This window comes from Corvus brachyrhynchos, unplaced genomic scaffold, assembly GCF_000691975.1.
Source record: "Corvus brachyrhynchos isolate BGI_N302 unplaced genomic scaffold, ASM69197v1 scaffold61, whole genome shotgun sequence".
Lineage (NCBI taxonomy): Eukaryota > Metazoa > Chordata > Aves > Passeriformes > Corvidae > Corvus > Corvus brachyrhynchos.
In genome coordinates, this window is record NW_008236478.1 from 9,310,262 (window position 1) to 9,335,449 (window position 25,188).

The following is a 25,188-nucleotide window of genomic DNA, read 5'->3' on the forward strand; positions in this document are numbered from 1 at the left end:
TCTCAGACACATTTGCTTAGAGCTCCTATCTCTGCCAGAAATACCTCTGAATTGAAGCTGGTGGCAGAAAGAATGGACTTACTTTTATGGAAATTAGACTAGTCACTAGAAAGATGGCTCTTGTTGTGGCAACACCTGGACAGTCTTTCAGCATTCTGACCCTTTTTCTGTACTGGGACACCATGTATTCTTATGTGGATGTTCTTAGCAACTGAGTACTTTTTATGGCAAATGCTGTTTGGAATGACTGCAACATTGCTAAAGGCCAAGTACCTGACTGAGAGCTCTCAGTGACCATCTTCGTCTCCACCACAGCCTTTTTTGGTATCGGGAGTGTACTGGATGATGACCGAGTAGGGCTGCAGCTGGCAGATCGACTTCCTTTCAGCAAACGTTTCACATCATCCAACTCTGTCCCTAGCAGGAAAAGCAAGTGTCCAGAATCACCCAAAAGCCAGTGTTTCACTGATCTGTAATCTTGCTCTGGATATAAATCCTTCAGTGGAATTTATCTGCATGTCTATGAAGTTGTTACTTTTTGGGAGTGCCACTTAATGACAAAGCTCCAGAGGATGTTTCTGGGACTAAGTTCCATTTTAAATCTTTGCAAGAGCACCACCTAACCCACAGCATGCTTCCTTGTCCAGAAAGGGGACTCAAATTTATGTTATTAACAGGAAAAGACATAACCCTAGCAGCAACATCCTCTATCTTATCCTCGATACCCCTGGGATAAAAGTCATGGCACTTACATCTGCCAGAGGGAGATGCGCTCTGCAGTCGGACTCGTATTTCACTCTCTGGGAAGATAAAAAGCAGATCATGAATATGGAGATTCATTTGTGCCCTGGGCTGGGAACAAATCTTTAGGCTGAAATGAATTCCTTCCTTCTTGCTGTCTATATTCCACCTTGCTGTCTTGCTGCTTAATCTGAGCAGTACTTATGGCCCATGTGAATTGGCTGCAAATTGGCTGGGGTGACTTTTTGTTTTGGGATCACATTCTGTTACTCTGAATTCCAGGGAATTATATTTCACTCATTGATGGCCTCTGTTGAAGTCAATAGTGCTGCTACTGTCAGATAAACAGAAGGTCTAATTATGCAGTCCTCAATGATGCTGATGTTCCCATTCATCACAAATATTATTTTTATTGTCCTTCTGAACAAAAAAACTAGAGAGCCAAAATAAGTTTACTAAATACACAAATTTCCTACTACTTCTTGGATAAAACTGACATCTCTACAATGGGCTGCATGGTTCAGTCTCTTAGCATGTGCTGACTTATGTTTTGGCTCACTGAATGTAACCAGTCCAGTTTTGAGACAACGTTCTCACCAGGTACCCAATGCTATTACTTTGCTTTTACCGGACCTTTACTGTCCAGCACACGAAACTACAAAGTTAATGTGATTTGGCTGGGGTAAGCCTTTAAACTGGCTTCCCACCAGCAAAATGGCCAGCCAGAACCTGTGATACACGCTCCTCAAGATGAAATCTGACAGTGCATGCACTATAAAAGAAACACTATCTTGGCATTCATGTGGAGAAGATGATGGATTGGAATTATTTTCTGAAGTAATATGAGAAGCTGTACTTGATTCTCTGGTGTCTACTTTATTATGCATGGCCTAGTTCTGCTGGGAGCTCAGGTATGTAGTGTGCTAGAGGAAACTGTGACAATCTGAGGCAGAATAATTGGGAATGTGACACTCCAGGAGGACTGTGCAAGACCATGCTGTGATTTATACCCACTGCTAAAATTAACTTGAATAAAGTGACACTATAGTTTCCTCTTCAAGCAACTGGAAACAGATATTACACTCTTTGAGACCAAGATAATCCTTCTTTCCCCAACACTGTTAATAAATTATTAGGAGAGCTGAATGATTTAAACAATGCAGAGCTTTACAGTGAGCTGGCTACACAGAACACAGTAAGTCCACAATTTTCTTACCATTTCTTTACTACCAGCATAAGATTATTTCAGAGTATGCCTTTATGGTTTGCAAGAAAGGTCACAGTAGGAGAAGCACGAATGCAATTACTGTAAATATGTCAGAGGTGGGTCCCAGAGCACAGATGGACTAAGGTTATGGTAGTGAACAGACAAGACGGAAGACTATGTCCTATGCCTTCAGACATCCAGGTTCCCAAGTAGATCCCAACACAGTCCAAACTACCATGACCTTCACTAAGGTCAATTTTTACACCAAGCATGTTTAAACAACTGCTTACATATTCATGGTTCACATCTGAAGTGGTGTAGATCCACGTACCTCATCTGACTGCTCTACATGTAAACTGGTGGATTCCAGCTAAAGAATAGGTCTATTGAACACACCCGAATTATGCTGAACTGAAAAAAGTAGGCTTCTCAAAGAACAGCATCACTCACCTCGACTTTGGCTTCTCCCCCTTGTAGAGGCAGATGCTGCGAACAGCAATGAGAGAAAAGCAGTATTAGTCTTTAATGCCTATGACACCTCTGAAAATTAACATACTGATCTTGTTCAGGGTGCTCATATTCAGACAGTAACTTTTCTTGGAGCACAGCTGGGAGAATTGAACCATAAGAGTTTTTACCAGGCCCCCTTTAGATTACAAGGTATCTTACAGAATCAGTAGCACCTTTATCGTTTCTGGACCGGATGTTTCTTATTGTACAGAGAAATGTGGTTCATATATGGCAATGTCCCATTTCAAATGGCCAAAAGGAAGTTAATAGGCCTGTTTACCCCACTGACCAATGCTGGATATTGTGAAACCCTGCCTTCTCTATGAGCCCAAAGGTGACCTGATCATAATGTTTCACTATCTTCACTGAGTAAAATCAGCAGCTCAGAGTTTGCACAGGGCAAGCTCATATCTGCTGACAACGTTCAGTGTAAATATATCACTTGATAACCACTTCATCTTTCCATATATACTTGCTGAAGTCTAGAAATGAGCTATGGGAAAAGTATGTCCAGCAATGGCTCAAAACCCTAAGAGTCTGGACTTTCTTGCTTGCAGCTGTTCTCCCAGCTATTTTTGGAGGGTAAAGGGAATGCTATGGAGTTACCCATGTCTGTCTTCTCCTGTTCATGTCCTATATCATTCAGGGAGCATCACAAAAGCAGCTGAGAGTAGCAGATACAGAGTATGCACCCTCTGTTTGAATATAATCAGCTAGAGGCCTGACTGTCAGCTGTTAATGTAAATCCCAAATAACTCCTCTGAAGGAGAGGCATGACTGCCCAGGTAGAAGCAGCACAGGTAGAGCAGGACACAGCAATGTACAAAAAGCCATTATGGTCATCCACTCACATGACCTTGCCATAACATTCAGAGGAACAGCTCTAAAAAGAACATACCAAAATCTTTCCTGGGAAACTCAGGAGAAGAGTTGGCACTGGAGCTCCCTGCAAAGAACAGAAAGGTGTTCATTAATACTTTGCATACAATCATTAAAAGCTTTCAAAACATGTCTTCCTGGCAACTGTTTAATCTCAGTAGGCAGCAAACATTTCCATTTAAAAACAGAGCTATTCAGGTTCCACATGAAAGAACTGCTAATATCTTTCAACAAATACATGCCACAGCTCCTTTTAGGAATGAGCATTACTCTTAGGATAAAAGGATGTAATCATTAAATTGTGTCCCTGATGGCTTATTTCCTAGGAAAACCACAATGGGATTCTTGTGCTATTGGGGACAATTCTGCATTAATGTGACCTTAGAGTGCACTGCACACTGCCTCCCTTCTATGGCACGTTCTGTGATACCTTCATATGTTGCATGGCGGTTGACATAGGTTTTTCTTTCAAATGTTGAGCCAGGTGATTTGGTGAGAGTAGAGCTGGGAGACTGAGCTTGTCTGTAGCTGGAGGATGATGATGTTGAATTCAATCTACCACTTCCACCTATAGTTAAAACAAAACGCCCTCAGCAAATGGAAGAGAAGCCCTGGCTGTTCACTCTGTATGCCCTGGGTGCTTTATGTTACTGTCTTCTGAGCTGGACAAATTTGCATTGGTGTTTCACAACTAGAGATGGACAAGAACAATATTTGGGTCTAACTCTGGCTATCCTCAGCATTCAATGCAGAGAGGAGTATTGGCTATTACTGTGGTTTCAAGACAAATCTTGTCAATAATAAGTATGAAACTGGGTTCTGGCCTAGGGCAATAGTGAGCCATCTCCCCCAAGCAGAAACCAATCTAGTTCTGGATGATGCTGAGTTTTGGTTAGGATATAGATTCACTTGTAAACTCAAGTGTTACATGACACAGGCTACAAAAACTGGGAGACTGTTAAACCAAACTCAGAATGCTGAAGGATGCAGTTTATAAGATAATGGAAAGCAGAGATGAGTCCACTTCCCTATAAAGCAGCTATCCATGCTCTCACTTAGTCGATTTTCTGGAGAAGTGATTGAGGTGTGCATCAGGCCTGAGACAGCCTGGAGGTTAATAGTAGCTGTTATTTGTAGACAGAGGAAACAATTTCCCTCCTAATTCACATCAGTGCTGTGGAGAAGGAACTGAGCAGATGTAACTAATGTGTTCATACTCTTGCACAAAATCTAATGCTGGAACATGATCAGGGTGCAGCAAAAAGGGAGCTCTGTGATAAACTGCAACCTACCTATGCTGATCAGCAGCATCAAACTGGATATTGTTTACCCATCCCTATAAAAAGAGTGTGTCCTTTTGGTCTCAACAGTGTTTTTGTGCCAACTTTCCCTCTAAAAAGACCTGTTTTGTTCTGTAACTTTTCCATTCAATTCAGCAGAAAGAACTACTGTAACAAGTAGGCCTCTGTTAGAGGCATTCTGCAAGAAAGTGGGAAAGAAGAGACTACAGAATGCTCTGTGAAACTGCAAGAACTCAGTATCTCTGAAGTTCAGGTTCTTTTCTCTTCTTCCACATACCGGAAAGTAATCAAAGGAAGATGGTAATGCTGCATGGCCCTCTGAGTTTGCAGGTCTGCGTTTAGTTCTCACACTGGTGCCAGTCCAATGAGACTGACATCTTTACTGGAGTTACTTCACATGTGCCCCGAGCCAGTGATTCCACACTCTGGCCTTTAACTGGCATGCAGGTGTCTGTCAGATCTGTTTGGTATAGCTAACTCTCCCCTTGAGCTTCCAATCTGCACTTCACTCCCTTTGGTTTGTCAGCTCCCTTTGAGCACAAAGAATGTTTTCCATAAGGAGAGTTATACAGTCAGTCCCACTGGAGACAGAGAAGTGTGCCAGGTACCTGGCTAGGAAGCTTAGTCTTTAGAAGCCTTTGCTGTGACAGTCTAACAGCTGAGCAAAGAATGCTGTTAGAGAAGAATCCTGGTTTTATGGAGTAGGCAGCACACACTGATTTAGCATGTCCAGAAAATCTGGCCGAGTGTTCAAAGTGCTAAAGTCATGGACACACAAACATAGGAAAACATTTTCTAGGAAATTCTTTCATAATATTCTACCCTCAGCAAGATCAACAAAAAGATTAATCAAAACTGCCTTTAGAACAAAAATTGTCAGAAAGACTGTGATTTGGAAAAACTGAAAGAAGGGAAATTCAGCTTCTGAATGATTTCTTAAAAACAGTAGGAATGACATTTTTTGTTGTTCTCCCGAAATCAGGTTTTCCCTGTGGAAAATTGAACTTTTTCCACTAACTTACCCATTCTCAAACCCAACTTTAGGGAAGGAATACCTTCACTTTGCGTGTCTATTTGCCACTGTTACTTTCATAAACCCTGTTTTCCTTACCCGTCTCACCCTACTTCCCTGCCTTGAATCTCTCCTCAGCCCATTTCTGCTGCCTTTGCTCTCTGTTTCCTACTGGGCAATGCTTTCATTCCTTACTTGAGGTCACATAGCTGCTTCCATGGGTGTACGACCGCTTTTCCACTCCACTCCCTCCAGTGTGGGATGATGTTTTGAGCCCACTGCTGCTCCCTCCTTCTGAAAGAAATAAGCACAAAATGAGACATTGTCTCCGGGCAGGAGATAAGAAAGGCAAGGACACTTCAAGACAAGGCAGGAGGGACCCAAAGTTGTCCACACACTCAATTACAAGTACAGCTTCCTATCTGGTGAGAGATCAGAGCTGCAGAGAAGTGTCTTGGCAGAGCAGACAAACACTTGCACTCCACAGCCAGCAGGTTTGTAGTCAAGTTTTCCTCCATACACAGACTGAAGAATACTCCTGTTAACCCTCATCATAAATGAGATGACAGTGCAATTCCTTGCCAACTCAGCTGCAGCAAGCTAATCAAGGATATGGTGAGATAAAGAGTGTGGAGGATTCTTCCCTATTTGGAGCTTGTACTTCTCTGCAGAGGTAGAAATAACATGTGACTTCTGATATTATCCGAAAAGATTCACTCACTGTTGCCAACTGGGTAAGATGACACGGAAAATAATACACTGTAGCCCAAGCAGCGGAGGCTGCAGACCCATCACTTTTGATCCCTCTTCCCAATAGACAATCACCACTGGAGACCCAATATCTGGACTTAAATCTTTGGAGAGTCTGGTCTTCCAGTCTTAGTGGAGTATGGGGCTCTGTTTCTGACAATACCCAGACAGGTCCCCAAATCCTACTCCTCTCTGGTAACAAGTATTTTGGGAGAAAGGCATTTCTGCTTTCCTTTGGGTGCAGATCTTTATGCACTGAGACCTGCTGCACCCGTGGATTTATGGAAATAATGAAAATAATGCAGACGAATAAATAGCACGGAGAGGCACAGAACATTGTGCAGAAGCAATGCAATGACTGAGAATTACTTACTGGGTGGCAAGGATGTCAGTCTTGTGGTTACAGTCTCTGTAATAACTGAGGGAAGAAAAGGGTGCAGAAGTAACAGCATGTTAATATAGCCAAACTGGATCAATGTTCTACCTATTTTCTATGCAAAAGCATGACTTGTTCAAAGAAGATTGACTCATTTAAATAAAAGTTGCTTAAGACCACACTGCCTGGGGCTGTGGCTACAGGCTCATTATCACACAATGCTGTGTTTCTTTGCAGGTCTTTCTAGTTCTGAATGCTAGCTTCTGCCATGAAAGATTTTTTTCTTTACCTGTAAAAAGATCCCTGTAAACTTTCTGGGCACTTCTGAACCACAGCCATTGCTGTAACAGCAAAGCCCATGGTCAGACCCCTTAGTATCTTCCTACAAGTTAATTCTCATAAGGTCAGTAGAAATTAACCTTTGTTTCACACAAAGTCCTCAGACATTTTCTAGGCCACCCAGGGCATTGATAGCAGAGGTAGGAGCAGCACACCAATGTCTGCACTACTGGTTAGACATGCTACAACAGGGCAATCATCTGGTTAAACAATCAGGTCATGATACACATCTCTAAATGTCTGATCTTGGCCCATTCTATTCCTTATTCTGACTTCAACACAGACCAGGGCCTGGAGCAGAATTTAATTCTGGACCTCCAGTCAGCATTTAATCCCTTACAGAAATGGCCATTCACTTCTCGGGTTTCTGGGGTGTGATACAAAAATTTAAAATCTCCTCCTTACGTCTTTCAGTAACTTCTGATCCATCTTGCCTCGTTTTCCTTGTTACAGAATCCATATCATTGCCACCTGCAAAGAAAACAGAGGGACTGCACTCAGAGCTCTGTGAAGAGTAAGAAATGACAACAGCTCCCCGCAAGTCCCACCACTTTGCTCCCTTTGGATGGGGACTAGACTGCCTGGAAGATGTCTGTGCCAGGGAATTTACAGCGCCCTTCCAGAGCCATATGATTTTTACTAACGGACTGGCACCTACAACACTGGATGCTGCACAAGGCACCAGAGCTGAAATACCAGGAGGGGCTGTAAAGCCAACAGGTGAGGTCGAGGCAGTTGAAGCAAATCCACTCAGTGATGGAGTTTAGACCTGGATTTATATCCAGACTACACTACATTATGGTTTCCAGCTGTGCCCCTATAAAGGTTTGATGAAAACCAGAAGATCCAAGCACTACTCCCATACATCTCTTCTGGGCAGGACTCAACAGTACAGGGTTAACTGTGCAGGCAAAGTTGCAGGAGTAAGCTACCTGCACTTTGCCAGTACTGTCAGAAAAACCTCAGCAGACATACCGCTGCTCTGCTGACAGTAATAGTGTATTCTCAGGGTACACTTATGCTAAAGCCACAGCACTGACTTTAGCAAAGCAGAAAAAGCACTGGAGGTACCTTTGAACTAGCTATTTCTGGCAGCAAGGAGCTTAAGGTAGGAAGTGCTTTATCTTGCTTTACAAGCAGAGCAGCAACAGTTTGGAGACCTTGTCTGTGGCTTTGGAATCTGATCTAATTTAATGCCAGCTCAGGTCAGTCTACACAGTACTGGAATCAATGCTGTGAATGCTGTGTACACACTTTTTCGTTACTTGGATCCCTCTCTAGTCAAAATTATAATCTCTAGCAGAGGTATGACTGTCTGTCAAGGCAAGAATACCACAAAAAACATGATTGTGGAAAAGAGACATCATCTAGAAGAGAAAACACTTCTGTCAGAAGGAACCACACAATTGCTCACTCCTAGTCTTACTAAGATAACATTTCATCTTGTACAGCCACAGAGAAAGAGAAGTAAAAGATTTTAATTTACACACAAGCTCACCATAGGGCAAAGCCCTTCACTGGATTTGGAGTCTCCTCCTTAAAACTGAAGGCCCAGCTGTACCAAAACCAACACATTTAAGATGCTGAGTCTAAAAAAAGCTTTGGGCAAAATTCCTTCCAAGTTTTAAAGCCCAGCTTGATGCAGAACCCAAGACATGTCCCCCAATTCTGTTAAATTTGAGTTTAATCCTCATCATTCCTCTTACTCTTTTGTAAACTGCAGCCCCCTTGATGTTACACTTGTACTGCCCAGGCACAAATACTGACACAAGGCAAGATGCAGCAGAGAATCTGCAGGAATATCCAACATTCAGATTTAATTTTGTCTTTAACCAGCCCCTGCTATTCCCAGAGCTGGACAGGAATTTGAGTGGAGAAGGCACAGTGCCAGCCAAGCCACTCTAGCCCCCCATGACAAACTCATCTGCACTTTTCAGAGAACACCACAGTGCCCACTAGCCCTCACTCTGCACTGCGGACCCTGAGCTTGTCTAAACAGCCCTGTAAGTGGGGCTCCCGAGGCCACATCCAAATCCTTACACAACCTGGTGGCAACAGGATGCTGCTCAACCCTTACAAGGCTTGCTAAAACTAGGGATTTCCAAGGGATCTTCCAGGGTGTCGATTCCAAGGCATATGCAAGACTGGAGCTATATGCATTAGGAGAGTTCCTCCTCTAGCAGGATAACAGTCCCCTGCAACAGAAGGGTTTCTGGTCATTCACTCCAAGGAAAGGCATTATCCCTGCTACTCTTCTTTACTGCATCAACAGTGGAAGCATCTTTCAAGCTCTCTCCCTAGAAACAGATGCTGGAAGCTGTTGTGTAGATGTCAGCACTGTTGGCTTTATCAGTGTTTTTGGCAAGGAGCACAGTTTTGTATTTGGAAACTGCTTTCCTACTGCTTTGTAGCCCCAGAACTCCACTTTCTCTCTGCTATTGGGAGGTGGTGCTGGTTATGGATGCTGGAAGAGGCCAGCACCACCATGGAGTGAATGCACCTTTTGCGTCTTTGCCTTTCCTTGAGAAAGGGAAGTATCTTGCTGTGATATCAATTAGGAAAAAAAAAAAAGTTACAGCCCATCTTTGGAGCCACGCATGCCACAGCCTGGCTCCAGCACACAGTGCCTTTGCATGTGTGCTTGGCACATGGATGCCAGCAGGCAGACTGCACTGCATTTCCATTACCGGTCAGGCCTGACTCATCTCCCCAGCTCCTATCTGGAGTCACAAAAGCATAGCTGTGGGCTATGTCTGTGGCACAGCAACAGTGCTGTTGAATCAGAGAAGTCATCTGCAATTGTCTTGAAGCAACAAGCAGCAACTTGTGAAGTGGGATCACTCAGTGCAGGAAGCAACACTATGGCCCCTTTTACATAAGCTCAGGGGCTGTAGTGTGCTTGTGGCACCCACAGAAACAGAGAACTTGCAGCCATTATTGGCACTAGGAACCAGGAGAGGTCTGGCACTGCCACACTGCCACACTGCAAGCTGCTTCCTCTCTGTACAGCATTGAAAGCAGGACAGTAATAACTGCCCAGCACTGCAAGACATGCTCAGATCTGTGCTTTCCACAAAAGCCTGACAATGCAGCTGACCTCTTGCACCCCCTGTTCCACGTCACTGCAGGGCAGCACACTGGCAAGGACACTAAGCCATTCTGAGATGGGACATTCAACTCCCTTTTATTATTTTAGGATCTAGGTATTGTATGCAATGGTAATAAAGTTTATTACAGACGTTTTTCAAAGGGGAGTGGAACAGCCACAAAGCTGTCCTTTGGTGGAGAAAAAAAAAAGCAAGCACGTTTCAGATACTTTTATCCCTCCACAATGTTCTCCCAGTTTTCATCTCACAATGCTGTTGTGCTCACAGCACATCTTTTCAGCTCTCTCCTCTCTCCAGAGGTTCCTACTGTAATACACTCTATTAGGAGAAAGAGGCACCTGCAGGTGCTGAGATCAATAATATTTAATGTCAGCAGAACTTTTTGATCATGAATACTCTGACACTCAGCAGATGCCTCCAAATTATACCACTGACTATGTCTCCCATCATATCACATCTCTTAGGGTGCCTCTTCCTTTTAACCAAGCCTTTCAGGTGCCACTGGCCTGGAATTAAAAGAACTGGTTAAAAAATGATCCCTTATCTCTTTTACCCCACAGACTAGGAATTTGATCTTCTGTTCTAAAAGCTGTTGCTTTCAAGTTATTTTACCAAAACCCACACAGTCAGAATTGAATAAACCAAATCATACTTCCAAATCTGCTCATTTTGTAGGCTGAAATGATGCAAATTCCAGGGAAGCAAGTTAGATGCCCAGCCAAAGCTTGGACATGCTGTAGGAACCAAATTCTTCCCTGCCCACAACCTGTCCTGGCTTCTTTGACACCAATATGTGCTCACAACTCAGAGAACAAGCAGTAGAGCTGCCCAGACTTCACTCTGTTCTGCCAGACACCTTCCTTTCAAAAATGTGTCCTCACTGTCCCTACTTAACTGTGCTACTCAAAAAGAAATAGGCCATGCTGACCTGCACAAGCTTCTTGGCTCTGGCACATGAAAGGAGACAAACAATCGGGTATTAATGAAAAAAGTGTTTGCAGAAGGGGAAAGATCTGCTGTCACCATTCCACAAATGAAGCAACTAGTCACAGATGGACAAGTAACTTCCCTAAAGTCACTCAAGTCAGTCTGAAGACAGGAAAAGGTAAATCTTTTACTCTATGTCACTATGTTCAAATTGCTGGACCTGCCGTAGAAAGGATTCAAACTGAGTCTCAAATCACACTTTTCTGACTTACTGTGACCAAAACACCTCATAATCTTCTATGACAAAAATACAGCACAAAGTACATGATCAATGAGTCACTGCTGATAACCAACCCACTTCTGAGACAAAGCAAAGTTTGTCCATGGCAACACAAACTTTCACTCAGAAGCAGTTCCAGGCACTCTTAGGACTATTAATTCCTTAATATTACACCCTGCACCCACCATCTGAAGCTCCAATTTACAATCACTACTCCTCCACCACATTCCAGATCTGCTCAGTTTTAAAAACAGCCAACAGATGATCTGCATTTCACCATGCCAGTATCCTTATGGAACAGAGAATATTCAGCTAAACTTCATCTATTTTGCGGTAGTTTCACAAAACGCATTAAAAATGTACCTATAACTTGGCTTCAAATTTCATTTCTCCCAGCAGGTAAACTCCTTTCACTGGATACTCACTTCAAAAGAGCAGTATTCACTGACAAAGAGAAACCCAAAATGACCCAGCCCTTATGCAAACTTGTTTTCATATTGTATTCCCCACAGAAAAATGTAACACCTCCTTTATCCTGCATGAAAAGTCAGCGTTGTTCTTAAAGGAATCTGGAAGACAGAAAATAAAGGATCCCTTTTTGTGCCTTTTTTTTTTTTTTTTATAATGTAACTTACCTGGAGTGCTTTGGTTACTGAAATGAAAATCTTTTTTCCTCCTCAACTGCTTCCCTTCTACCAAAAATTTTCCACCTACACTTTATATCATGTCCTTCCAAAGGTGTGTGGAACCTGAGTGATCATCCAAAAATGTTCACCTCTTCTTTATTTATCCTGTTTTATTCTCGCCCTTCTTTTGCTTTTCTATAATGTAACTTACCTGGAGTGCTTTGGTTACTGAAATGAAAATCTTTTTTCCTCCTCAACTGCTTCCCTTCTACCAAAAATTTTCCACCTACACTTTATATCATGTCCTTCCAAAGGTGTGTGGAACCTGAGTGATCATCCAAAAATGTTCACCTCTTCTTTATTTATCCTGTTTTATTCTCGCCCTTCTTTTGCTTTTCTATTCCCTTGCTCTTATACAAGTCCCAACAAAGGCGTGTCGTGGTTTCCTGCCTCACCCTACCCTTCAAATTATCTGACACTCACTGAAAAAAAAGATCTGCCTCCAGGAATCAAACTTTATTGAAAGCAAAAATGCTCCTTCCTATTTGCTCAGGTAGATTAACTATTAAGATCCCAGACAAAGGTAAAAAGGCTTATGTCAGGGAATATAAACATGTATAGCAGTACTCTCTGATACCTGATCTGAGATCTGTTTGGGCATTTTCTTGCAGGAAATTACACAGCACCTGCTGATGTTGCTGCAAAGCTGCCTGCAAGCTAAGCATGTTCTGCTGCTTGCGAATACAATGGGCTGAACTACCAGCTACTGCAAACTGGCTGAAAACAACTCAAGTCAGTGATCTGAACTGTTTTGCCAACACCATCAATATTTATTTATATTCAGAAGATAGCAATATTAATAAATAAAAAATGCACCAAATTAAGTAAGAAACAGAATTTCTTCCATGTATACTACCTGCAAACTTCTCACTGAGTAGGAACTGAAGCAGAAGCGCAGCCATGGTGGGTCAAAGCAAACCTCCATCTAGCTCATGACCCTGCTTTCTAACCACAGCTCATTGTAACAGCCCTGGGAACACCAGGTGAACAGGACAAGCACATGCAGATATTTTCCTGGTGTACAGAGTCAAAAGTGACAGCACTGCAGTCATTTGCTGACAAGCGATTTTCCATTAATTTGTCCAATTGGTTTTTTAATCTGTACGTTTTAATACGTACAGTGTCCTACAGCAAAGATTTTTATAGCTTAACTATACCTTATGTAAAGACTTTTCCTCCTAATGGACATAACAGTGCCCTGTGCTTCTTTGTAAGAATCAGAGTTCACTTTGGCTTTTCTCACCCCACACAGATTTTGACAGATTCGTTCTGCTTAACACTTGGATTTTTGCCCAGACCTTTTGAGGGGGTGTAGCCTTGTACTGTCAAGACGGTGCCCTATTAAGTTCCATATTGGAAATTTCCAAAGGTGTGTAGGGACATGGCTGCTCTACAGCACTGCACTGCACTCCACTCCAAAGGCTATGCCCTGTGTTTTTGATGGGGATCAAGAATTCTTCAGAATTGATCAATGCATCTCCTAAATCCCAGACCTTGTATTTATATTTATCTTCAGTCAGACAGATATTTATGCAGCATGATTTCTTCCCTGCATTCAGGAAGCATCTATTACTCTGCTTTTGGAACACTAATCAAAGAACACTTAGTTGTCTAAACAAGCTGCATGTGGTAATTAAGTCATTAAGAGGTGTAGAACTCAGCCTGAGACCTGGTCAAATTGCATTTGGCTTTAAGACTTGACCAGAAGGATAAAATTGGCTTTAGCTTTCTGAACTTGGTGCTCTTTGAACGTGACACAAAACTGTCCCTCTTGTTATCAACTGCACCTAAAACCTGCACTTCATTCATCTTATTTTACATTCACTTTTAGCATAATTCAGTGTGTGCTTCAGACACACAAGTTGCTCAAGGAAAAACAGCACTGAATGCACTGGGCTATTCTAGCTCTGTAAAATCTATCAGTATGAGGAAGACTTACTGGAATGGCAGACAGACTTCAGTGGAGCAAGAGACAGGACATCACATTTTCAGACAAAGTTCTCAGGATTGGAGACATTTCCATCCTCCTTTACCTCTGTCTACCAGTTTTCTTTATGTATAAACAAAATAAAGCCATCACAATTTCAATAAAATAAGAAAATTACAGTATTTTAATCCCTGCAATGTTGTGACAAAGATCCTGGTTTAATGTTTATTAAGAACTAAGTGCTCAAGGAGCATCTTTTCATGAGTCATTTTGCCAATTTCTCACTGGAAAGTTAAAGAAGGTGGAGGTAGGATATAACACGAAGGTGATTTAAAAGGAAACTGAAAATAAATCACATCTTGAGAACCTCTTGAGAACTGACTTCACATTTAACAGGGACAGTATAAAAGAAGATGGAGTTGGGAGTGCTGCCTGCTGAAACACACTAATTAGTTCACTCAGGTTCCTACTGGGCAAGTGTCAACATGAAGGACATAATTTAGAGAGGTCCTGAGCGTCTTCACCTTTTACTGAAGTCAGTGATTGCCTCAGATACTCAAAGTCACTGAAAGTCAGATGTCTAGTGGCACAGTGCAAAGAACTGCAGCAGACCCAGCTTCAGGTCATCAGCTGCCACTCCTGCACTAACAGTGATGTGTGGACTGGTGGTTAGAGCAGGGGAGGCACCATGAGCTCTTCTTGGAGTAACAACCATCATCTTCCCATCCCCCATCTGTCCTGCTTTATTTTGCTTGTAGAAGCTGTGGAAGTCTGTTGAGGTAGAGACATGCTCCTGTTGGGTGTACCTGGGAATGTTCTACCAGATGCAGAGTTTACTGCTTTTCCTGCTCCCAGCACATGAAGCAGCTGCAGAGACATTGAGCTTTCAGTTGATGCCTCAGTCTGGCAGTTACAGACATCAAATCACAGTTGAAGACAGCACCATTTTCCTGGTGAAAGATGCTCCAAGAGATTATGACACCTGATGATGACACTGAAAAGATTGAGAAGATGAAGCAGAACTCTATCCTGCACATTCACTGCTCCTGGAGGTGAGCTGTGCTACAGCACATCTGAATCACTTCTTACTCTGCAAGGGGAGTCCAAAGATAAAGGTTCTCAAAGCTGAACCAGCTCCTTTTGTCATGGCCATTCTCTAAAAGCTTAAGGTGTGTTCATGGCTTAGAAGCAAACAAGTTATGATAACTTGTCATCTTCAGCTTCAAAGGAAGCTGTGGAGCACAGAATAAGGTTCACCTTGGTCTGATAATTCTGTCTTGATTGACACATAAATTACACAACTCGTGAATCAGCCAAGAAGCTGATTGGAATAGTGCAGGCCCACACAAAGATGGTTTGCACAAGGAAGAAGGCACACCTATTTCTGTATAGCAACTCTAGTTCCCTCCATGCCTTGGTTTTACACAAGGCAGCCAGGCAGCCACTGAACCAACCAGAGCCTCTTGAGTCACTCCCTTGACTCAATGCCCTGAGTCCATGGCTTGCACCTCACTTGGGAAACTCACTGTGAGTAACCTCGGGCATGAATAAAAGCCTTGTTGGGAACTGATCATCTTTTCTGGGGTGCAGGGAGGTGAGTAATGTCAGGATGCAAAAAAACATTGCAAACTCCATCTCTCAGGTCCCAGGATACTTCAGTGATCAACACTCTTGGTTGTTTGTACTCATTAATACAAAGATCGTACAGCTAAGGACTCCCTTTCCTCTCTCCTGAGTTTATATAGCATTCCACATAGCTTCTCAGTGCAAATAATAAATAACAATATTTATAATAAAGCTGTAGCTTCATATTATGGAGTATAGCAAAACACAGTTCCTCAACAGTGCAGGACAAACTGAATTGTACTGGCCCACAGATGTGGGGGGACTGTTCTGGTGGGGCACAGCAACTGGGAAGAAGCAGCTGAAGACTTGGGCTTGCTGCTCTTATTATCACCACCATATAGACAGGAGGAGTGGGTCTTTTCAGCAGCTGTAGACAGCTGTGTATCTCTGCTCAGACACAAGTCTGTACAGACAGCAGGGCCCTGGTGCTGTCACGGTGCTCTGCAATACAACTGCCTAATAGTTACTAGCAAGCAGCCCAGTCCAAGGGCTGGGGATGGACATGTGCATTGTCTTGTGTCTCTGGGACTGCTCCTGATAATGTAAGTTTTGGTGACAGACAGATCCAAACAAAACACACCTGTGACGTCTTCAAGTCTCCTTGTCCTCCATGCTGCTTTTTATGCACATTGATGCTTGGGCACATTTTACATCTCAGTACAGATCAGGCTGTACAGCAGGAGCTGGCTGGCAGAGCCAAGAGTTATTACCCATGTCAGACTCAACTCTAATGGCACTGCAGCTGGCTGACCTGGGTGCAAAGGTGACCTGCTGTCATCTCTCCCTCCCCCTCTCAGACTCACCTCTAATGGCACTGCAGCTGGCTGACCTGGGTGCAAAGGTGACCTGCTGTCATCTCTCCCTCCCCCTCTCTCCAACCCCACCTCGCCATCCCCATAGAAATTAGGGAGCTACCCCAGCTGTCCAGCACACCACAGCATCTGCCAGGGAACAAGGCTGTGAAGCGGATGATCCTGATCACTGCCACTCTGAGGGGTTTCACTGCGAGTTTAAATGAAGTAATTTGCATCCACAAGATTCTTCTCCTTCGCAGTGCTGGCATGATGAATAATCCCTTTCACTTTGTCCTCTAGGTAAGAGTTGCCTGCAACACATGCTGCATATGGCAGCACAGCTATGAGCTGAACTGAGTCTCTTGTTTGATGCTGGTATTTATTCCCAATAAGCCTACTGCCCAATCTGCTTGGTCAAAGGGAACCAGTCCTTGACTATTTTACTTACCATAGAATGCAACTTGCATTCAAGGAATCAAATAATTTCCTATCCCCTGGATATTAGAAAACTCCTGCCTGTTTGAAAGCCCACCTGCAAACCCTTAAAACAGTTTTAGCACCAGTGCCTTCTAGAAAAAAACTATGTGTGCTAACCTCACATATCAAATGTTTCAGGCAGACAGCAAAGGGACACAACCAGTGCCAGATGACCTGGCTGTGGTGTTGCCAATATACATAGTGGAGAAAATTCAAAGCAAGCTGTTTACAAAAAACTGGCACCATGGAAAAAAACCCCAAAACACTAAAAAAACCCTGTCTTTCTCGCAGCGCCAAAGAAAATAAGATATGATTTGTGAACAGCTCACCAGCATGGTTTCTCCATGGTTGAAATTTCAATGAATTAGTATTTCAAACAAACAAACAATTCTACCAGTTCTACCTGTGCCAGTCCAAAGCCTGCATGTTTAAGCACCGTTACAAAAAGCAACACAAGGAGAACTGCAGTGCAACACTGCATACAGGACAAAAGCTGGAGACAAAAGCTGGACAAAAGCTCCGCTTATCATGAAGATCTGCCCCAGAAAATTCTGGATGTTGGCAAACAAGCATGATTTCTATCTGCAATCTTGACAGAAAATTCAAAACACACATTGGCAAAAGAATCCTGATGAAAAATCTCTGGTGGGCTCAGCTACAGGTTGTAGCAACTCACCTCCTATACAGAGAGATGGATTCTCATTAGCAGGAAGGTAAATGCTAAAGGCAGGCAAAAGGGGATGGTGCCTGAAGGGTCTCCGAGAGCAGTTTTCTTTTGCTTTCCCCTTTTCCAGCCCTAAAAATTTTTGGATCAAGGATTATTTCACAACCCAGGAGTCTTTAGGAACAGAAGAGCCACTGATGCTGTGTCACTCAGGTGAGTTTGTGCATACAACAAGAATATCTCCTGGAAGTACCTGAGCACTGAGAATGAAACTAAACACAAGATTGTGATTAAAGCCCACAGCTCATACCCAGTCCAAGGAACCTGGTCAAGCACTTGTGATCACTGCTGGGGAATAAGTGAAGAAAGCACCAGACCTGCTGCTGCAGGGAGAGTTGAACTGCAACCTTAGTCTGAAACCTATATCAAAATGAAATCAAAACACTCTGATATTTTGTGAAGAACTGAGAGAAGGCCATCCCAGTGGTGAATATAGTCACTTGGAACATGTAAACACCTGTACAGTGATTTAAACCTGTGATTTTCGCATTGTTCTCTCCAACCATGAGATTAGGCGCTCTGTCCTGGGCTGAAGGGGCTTTGAGAAAATGCTTCCTTTAAAATAATGAGATTTTCGAGGGAATTGTCAGGCTTTGCTAGCAAAGTTTCTGAGGGGGGGAAAAAAAGGGGTTTGTACAAAACATTAGAACAGAATTGCTCTGTATATCCTGGGAAGTATTGGCTATCCCCCAGGACCATGAATAATAAAGACTGAGGCTATTCAGCAAATTTCCTGAGTAAGACTTTGAATGGAAGACTGCAGAGTTCTACCAGATTTCTGTCTAGAGATGGTCCCTGTCACCATGATCCTTCTCCTTCTTTGCTAGGAAGGTACTTCCTGTGATTAAGCTCTTAAACATTTCAGGGTGGTGCTCACTTTTCACTGCCAGTGTAAACAACAGAATGAAAAGTCCCTGCTGGGCTACTACAGTATCCATCTAAGGGAACATGCTCTGCTGTAAGCCCTGTTTATTGCCACTGATCATTATGGATTTATCATGGATTGGAATTTATCACAGTACAGACTGTTCTTATGATAAGGGATGGGCATTTCAGCTCACAGCAGCTTTTTGTTCTCCTGGGTTCTTCACAACCATAAAACAATTTTCAAACGTATGCCTATCTGAGTACTGCAAAACAGTTTTAAATCAAGAAACTGGTTTTCATTAGCATAAACAGGGATTGGGCTTGTTCTTGTTGCATTTGTTTAGATCTGGATTAACAGCATACAATAAAAGAGCAATCTGGATCTTATTTTGGTTCTGAAGGCAACATAGCACTTGTTTTTACTGCTTGTGGCAAGAAGGTGTGTGAAACTGCTTTTATTCTTATTTCTACTGCTATTTATTTGCTGAACTGGTCCTCAGAAAGGCTTGAATCCTTCTTCTTGGCTGCTATCATGCTGCACCTGCTTTTCCTGGGGCACACAGGCTCAACCTGCCATGTGCAGGCTTGCAAAGCCCCAATTTAAATGGCACTCCTCTATTAGAGGATACATTCCAGAGGCATAAAATATTATTATCCGATACACATGACTAGGAGACTGCTGATCTCCTGCAGGACTGCAAGCACAAGATGGGACATGAGACTCTTGGTAAAATCGCTCTCCAGAACACACCTCACGTGGCAGCTGGAAGCTTCGGACACGTCGTCAGTACTGAGGTTGGAGACCCTTCTCTCTCACACTACAAAAATTACTGAAGTAAAGAATGAGTCAATCTCATTGAGACAGTAGCTCTCATTTCTTCAGTTGTGTCTTCTGTGGAAATATTCCCTTAATTATTGAAATTATGTTTCCAACAGTTTTCTACCTCTTCCAGTCTTCAAGAATTCCTTAGTATCCTCCTCAAGACAGAGATTAACAGTCCTCTTTCTACTTCTTTCACCAATTTTCCTCATCTTCTCTTTTTAGCAAGTAGTTATGGGAATTTATTAATTCCTAAGTTTTGTGGTCATAGGAGGGAAGCTGTTATTTCAATTCACAGTGAAACAGAGTTGTGTGAGTTTTTCAAATTTAGTACTTCAACTGTGCCTCTATTTCACCAGAACATACTTCTGTCTTGACTTTTAGGGTGAATTGGTTGTTTACAAAAAGACTCCTTTATATGATGTTTGCAGAAAGCATAGTGGTCTTTCTTTTTTCGGCTGGTCATTGAAAAAGTTTGGAGAGAGTAAAGTGTCTACAGTGTGCTGCCTTCTCCCTAATGGTTTTTCTGGAGATAACGCAGATCTTTGCTCTGTTCGTGACGAAGTTGACACAGACTGAAATTGGAATCCATTGTTTTTATACACTGGGATTTACTTTTACGCTCTTGATCAAAAGGTGTAAGGTCTATTTTTCTCAAATTCCACCGTTAAATATGGATTTTTGAAAATAGTAATTATTTATCTCTTTCACAGTGTCTTTCACCTGTATCTTGTTGTGTTAAAATTATAGCTTTTGCAGACTTCCTTCTATTTTGACATGCAGCACTTCAATAATCTTGATCAAGTTCCTCATCTACATCCATCACCCTGGCACAGAATTCCTGACCATACAAATGTTCCCACAGAAACAGAACAGACCAGATCCCCAGAGAACAGTCACAACACAGACTCAATACTTCCCTTCAGAAACCATTTGGAAAAGAACAGATACAAAGGTTAAAATAAGACAGACCTCACATTTTCTTTTTTGCTTTGACTCTGAGTCAGTTAAGAACAGACCTACGTAAAAGCTGGAAACTGTGGCTGGAGTTACAATGCAGTTAGAGACACACCATTTATCAATAGTTAGAATAAGAGTAAATATTTGAGCAATATTATAGAAGCAAAAAGTCATGGCTTACAGCTCATTAACAAGTGCTTTTCAATCTTTTTTTTTATGATCTTTCACTGTCCTTTAATCTAGGACTTCTTTTAGTTTGCAGCTTTCCTCTCATGTGGGTTTAAAGCAGTTTTCAGCACCATTCATGGTTATTTTGTTTATGCTCCCATTCCCTCAGAATGGGAAACTCTCCAAGTTTCTCACTTTTCATTAGAGATCATGCTTCTGCAAGCAAATCTCTAGCTAGACACACCTTTTCCATACAAACCAAAAGTGATATGCTAATTCCAACCCAAGAATGTTCAAGAATAAACAGAGAAGATTTGTGACCCAGAAGAGAACAAAACAGATGAGTGTGAGCCCTTTCATATTATTTATTTCTGCCTTGTAAGAACACCGAGGAAGAATCATAGAATCACAGAATGGTTTGGGTTGGAAGAGACCTTAAAGATCATCTAGTTCCAGCCCCCTGCCATGGGCAGGGATCCCTCCCGCTAAACCAGATTGCTCGGAATCCCATCCAACCTGGCCTTGAACACTTCCACGGATGGGGCATCCACAACTTGTCTGGGCAACCTGTGCCAGGGCTTCACCAGCCTTACAGAGAATTTTTTCCTAACATCTGATCTAAGCCTGCCCTCCTTCAGTTTGAAGCCATTCAGCCCTTGTCCTGTCACTATCTGCCCTTGTCAAAAGTACCTCTCCAGCTTTTTTGCGGGCTCCCTTCAGGTACTAGAATGCCATAATTAAGTCACCTCAAAGCCTTATCTTCTTGACTGTGCAGTCTCTGGAATATCTACCCATGACTACTAGTGTAGTAGTAGTAAAAGGAGTAGTAATAACGACAGAACAATAATAATAGCTAATATTATTTTTACCAAAATCATGCAGCTCTTTCATGCATGGTAGTCTTACAGTTACCTCACGTGTAGTTAGAACTCAGACAATCCTAAATTGCTGCATCTATCACAATTCATTTAATTGAGCTGTCACTCTTTTTCTTATGATGAAAATGACAATGGTAAGGTGACAATTGTAGGACCAGCTCTCCAATATGCCAGAGCTTATGGAGATGTCTTTTCTTTTCAGCAGGCCTCATCTCTGTGGAGTTAGGCAGGAACACTTCTTCACTTTACCTGCTGACTTTTTTCACTCATCTCTCTTGATGATCCCGAGCTGGCTGAGGGTAACACTGCCTTGCACAAAGGGGTTTTTCACGGAATAGCTCACCATCTTTGCTAAACGTGAGTATTAAAATTTCAGTTGCAATGAGCAAAACAACAAAGATATAAGCAAGGAATATTCAGAGAAACACAATGAGCAGCAGCTGGCTTTACTGGGAAAGCCTCTACATAATTTGTTTCCCAAGCTCCAAGTGACTCTTTTACTCCTTGCTCTCCCCAGTCAGGAACAGTGGTGATAGAATCACTCTATCACTACTGCTCTCTATCACTAGAGAGATTCTATCACTCCTTCAAAATGTCACCTATAAGAGGATCTCATTTTACAAACCAGCTTTTCTCCAGTACCAAGAAGGTATTTAAAATCAAAAGTAAAAGGATGAAAGATGGCATGATGGCAAGTACTCTGTGCTCCAGCTGCTCAGCTGGAAGGGCAGAACCCTGGTGAAAAAGGAAGCTTTCCTTTTCAGGCCTTGATCACTGATTTCAGACTAGCAGATTATTTTTTCTAAATAGTTCTGATGAAAATATTTGCAAATGAACACCCAAAACTTGGATCTAAGCTATTTAAGTTGCATCTGCTTCCAGTTTCTGGCAGGTTTTCTGATTTGGCTCTGAACCTTCTGACTGTGCCCATCTCTATTTTCATGTCTCTGCTTGAAAAATCCTGTTTCTTATCCAAAGCACAAAAGTATTACCTTTTCCAAAAGCCAGGTCTGTTGTTTGTCATTTCTTCTCAGCAAGATGACTGGCTGGAATCTTAGTTGTTACTCAAACTTTTCATTTCACAGCCATTCAGATTCTCATTAATATGCTTCCATCAGAAGTTTGTCTTGTGAGACCTGTGATAACAGGCAGCTTTCTCTTATTAAAATCAAGGCATTCTGGGCTCATCCTCACTCCATATGTTATATATTTCAGATGTTCTTGCTCCCATGGAGCCTTTTGGGTATTTTTATTGTTATCATAGGGTTGCCAGATGCATGGTATGGTGGCTGCCTTCCTTATCCAGTGACTGCAAAGGTGCTTTTTGGATTCTACTTTAATAACATCCATGATTAAAGTTGTCAGCTGAAGACTTTGTAACTACAACACCTAAAGATGTTTTCAGTTTTCAGCATAAATTAAAGAGTTCAGAACAAAATATTTACACCTCCTCCCCCAAATATTAAAATTTTTACTAAGAAATCGTTCTGTTGGGCACAATGGCAATATAAAACTAACGGATAAAATAGAATATAGGTGGTGATCTGAAGAACCCTCACTTACCAGTGTTTGCATTTTTTGGAGTTCAGTACACTGAGTTCACTGAATCCATTCCATTTTGAAAGATGAGGCCCAATAAGAGCACTGATCCATGGCTCCAACTATTGTCAGAACAGCATATGTCTAAGCCTGTAAAGAAGAACACCGTGAGAAGTCTTATACGCTTACTTTGATGTACATGTGTAATTTTAAGCACATAAAATTATACAACTGTAGAAAATAAGGCTGAAAAGGCCTTCAATTAGGTATCTTGTCCATCTCTCTGTCCAAAGCCTACCTCCACATTAATTATTCTTCACAAATTTTTCTTTAAAACACTTTTAAAACTTTCCATGAGGTTTCAGAGCCTCCTGATGTGATCTGCTCTGTATCTCCCACACTTGCTGTTAGAAAATGTCTTGAAGTTCCAAACAAGTACGTTGAGTTGACAATCACTTCCTCTCTTTCCTTTCAGTGTAACTCATCTCTTTTCTTGCTGTCACCTTTTATGTATTTGAATGCTGTTGTCACATATGCCATTAGGGTTTTCAACACCAAACTAAGCTTTTCCTCTTCCCGAAGCTTTCCTCAGACACTCAGTTTCCTAGATTTCCAATCACTGGAAACTACCTCCAGCCTTCACAGCGAGTATCCACGTGCTTAAAGCTACACACCTATTTAAGTACTGTGCTGAGCTGGAGACTTCATTTCTAGTGTTGCCCAAGGCTGTCAAACACATGCTGGTCTGGTTTAATTGCATAACATTTCAGTTAATTACTGTTTTGACAATAAACCTGGCAGTTTTGCAAATGTCTTTAAATTTGTAACTGCAGGTAAAAACCAAATTTTGCTAATGGACAACCAGTGCTAAAACTGTTGTGAATCTTATCTACCTGACCAGCAGGCAGTGTTTAACTTACAGTTTCATAAGGTATTTCCTTAAGAGTGCAGGCATGAACAGTGTATATTGGAAACTGCTGTTCTTAATAGGTCTAGAAGCAAATTCATTTGAAAATGAACAGCCATGCCAAATTCCTAATACACAGTGAGACATTGATACACAAATATATCCCCAACCTCATCCATAATGAGGTTCAATCCCCTCTATTTGAGCACCCAAAATGCAGCAGACAGAACAGCATCTGTGGTAGCTGACACATGCCAAGTATATGCAATCAAGCAAAACATAAAGAAATCAACAAGCCAATACATGTGCATAAAAGATTATAATGAAAACTTAGGCAGACAGAGACCAAGTGGGAATAAGACGGAATGGAAACAGAGACTGAGCAACTGCCAGAGGCAAGAGCAATCAGCTCACAGGTGGGAGGGCAGTGAACCATGACTGGGCTGGTGTTAAAGGGGCTATTAGAATTACAGGTTGCTACTTCTGTTCTGTTTACTTTACTGCAGCTATTTGCAATGTAAGTGGAATCTTTCAGCTTTGCCTAAAACAAATGCATAGTGTTTGCACAACAAAACAATAACAAACTAGTAAAAAAAGACCAGCATCTAGAAGCAATACAAGTCAAGCGTACAATAAAAAATTTGGAATGTACAGCTCCCAACACATAAAAAACTTAGCAATAAGCAAGTGTATGATCCAATACAAGAGAATTGTTTACTGTGTATTGTGTGAACGGGCAATATTCATAGAATAGGTCTGTGTCAAGTATTCAGGAACTGTCAGGGACAAATAGACTCGCATCATAGTGGTATTTGTGAACAAGCATGTCTCTAGGTTTGAGAGAAAACTTTATGACTAGGAAGTGCTAAACCAGAGAGTTTCACAGCTACTAGGCTTGATTTTAGATAGTTAGAATCCTGCTTTAAAGAAAAAATTTTCTGACCCAGAATTCCTCACTGAGATGGAAAAGAAACATGTCACCAAACAGAGTGGACTGTAGGGAGTAGGTAGTAATATTCTTGATTAATCTTTGCACCCACATCTCACACGTGATTAAGCAGTGTACACCCATATGTGCACTTTCGATCCCAGAAGAATGAATCCCACATAAGACTTCCTATCCAGACATCATGTGGACAGTTGTAAGGCCCAGTTTCACAGTCTCAAGAACAGGCAGGGTATACACCATATAAAATTTAAGAGTGATCTATCTGCTGATCTAAATCCTGAGGAGCCTTTCAAGAGAAAACTTGTCAGTGCATACCCATGCGTTGAGTTACCACCATGTATTTAACAGTGATGAAATAGCTTATTCTGGCATATGTTGCCCATGAAATGATTGTAATTAACTCAAGGAAAAAATGCACTAAACTTTAAAACTCTTTC

The 25,188-nt window shown here is 42.0% G+C and overlaps 1 protein-coding gene across 4 annotated transcripts in view; it reads right to left on the bottom strand.

The window, feature by feature from the left end:
• Nucleotides 1-12,515, bottom strand: part of COL17A1 (collagen type XVII alpha 1 chain) — a 40,066-nt gene extending 27,551 nt beyond the window's left edge. For all 4 annotated transcript variants that reach the window (XM_017726182.1, XM_017726185.1, XM_017726183.1 and 1 more), the window contains exons 1-9: nt 12,267-12,515; nt 7,521-7,586; nt 6,774-6,818; nt 5,846-5,944; nt 3,768-3,905; nt 3,357-3,404; nt 2,399-2,434; nt 753-800; nt 274-417 (exon numbers count right to left, since the gene is read on the bottom strand). In XM_017726182.1, coding sequence (XP_017581671.1) covers nt 274-417; nt 753-800; nt 2,399-2,434; nt 3,357-3,404; nt 3,768-3,905; nt 5,846-5,944; nt 6,774-6,818; nt 7,521-7,575 — 613 coding nt within the window. In that variant the 5' untranslated portion in view covers nt 7,576-7,586; nt 12,267-12,515. The remainder of the gene's footprint in view (nt 1-273; nt 418-752; nt 801-2,398; nt 2,435-3,356; nt 3,405-3,767; nt 3,906-5,845; nt 5,945-6,773; nt 6,819-7,520; nt 7,587-12,266) is intronic.
• Nucleotides 12,516-25,188: the final 12,673 nt, after the last annotated feature.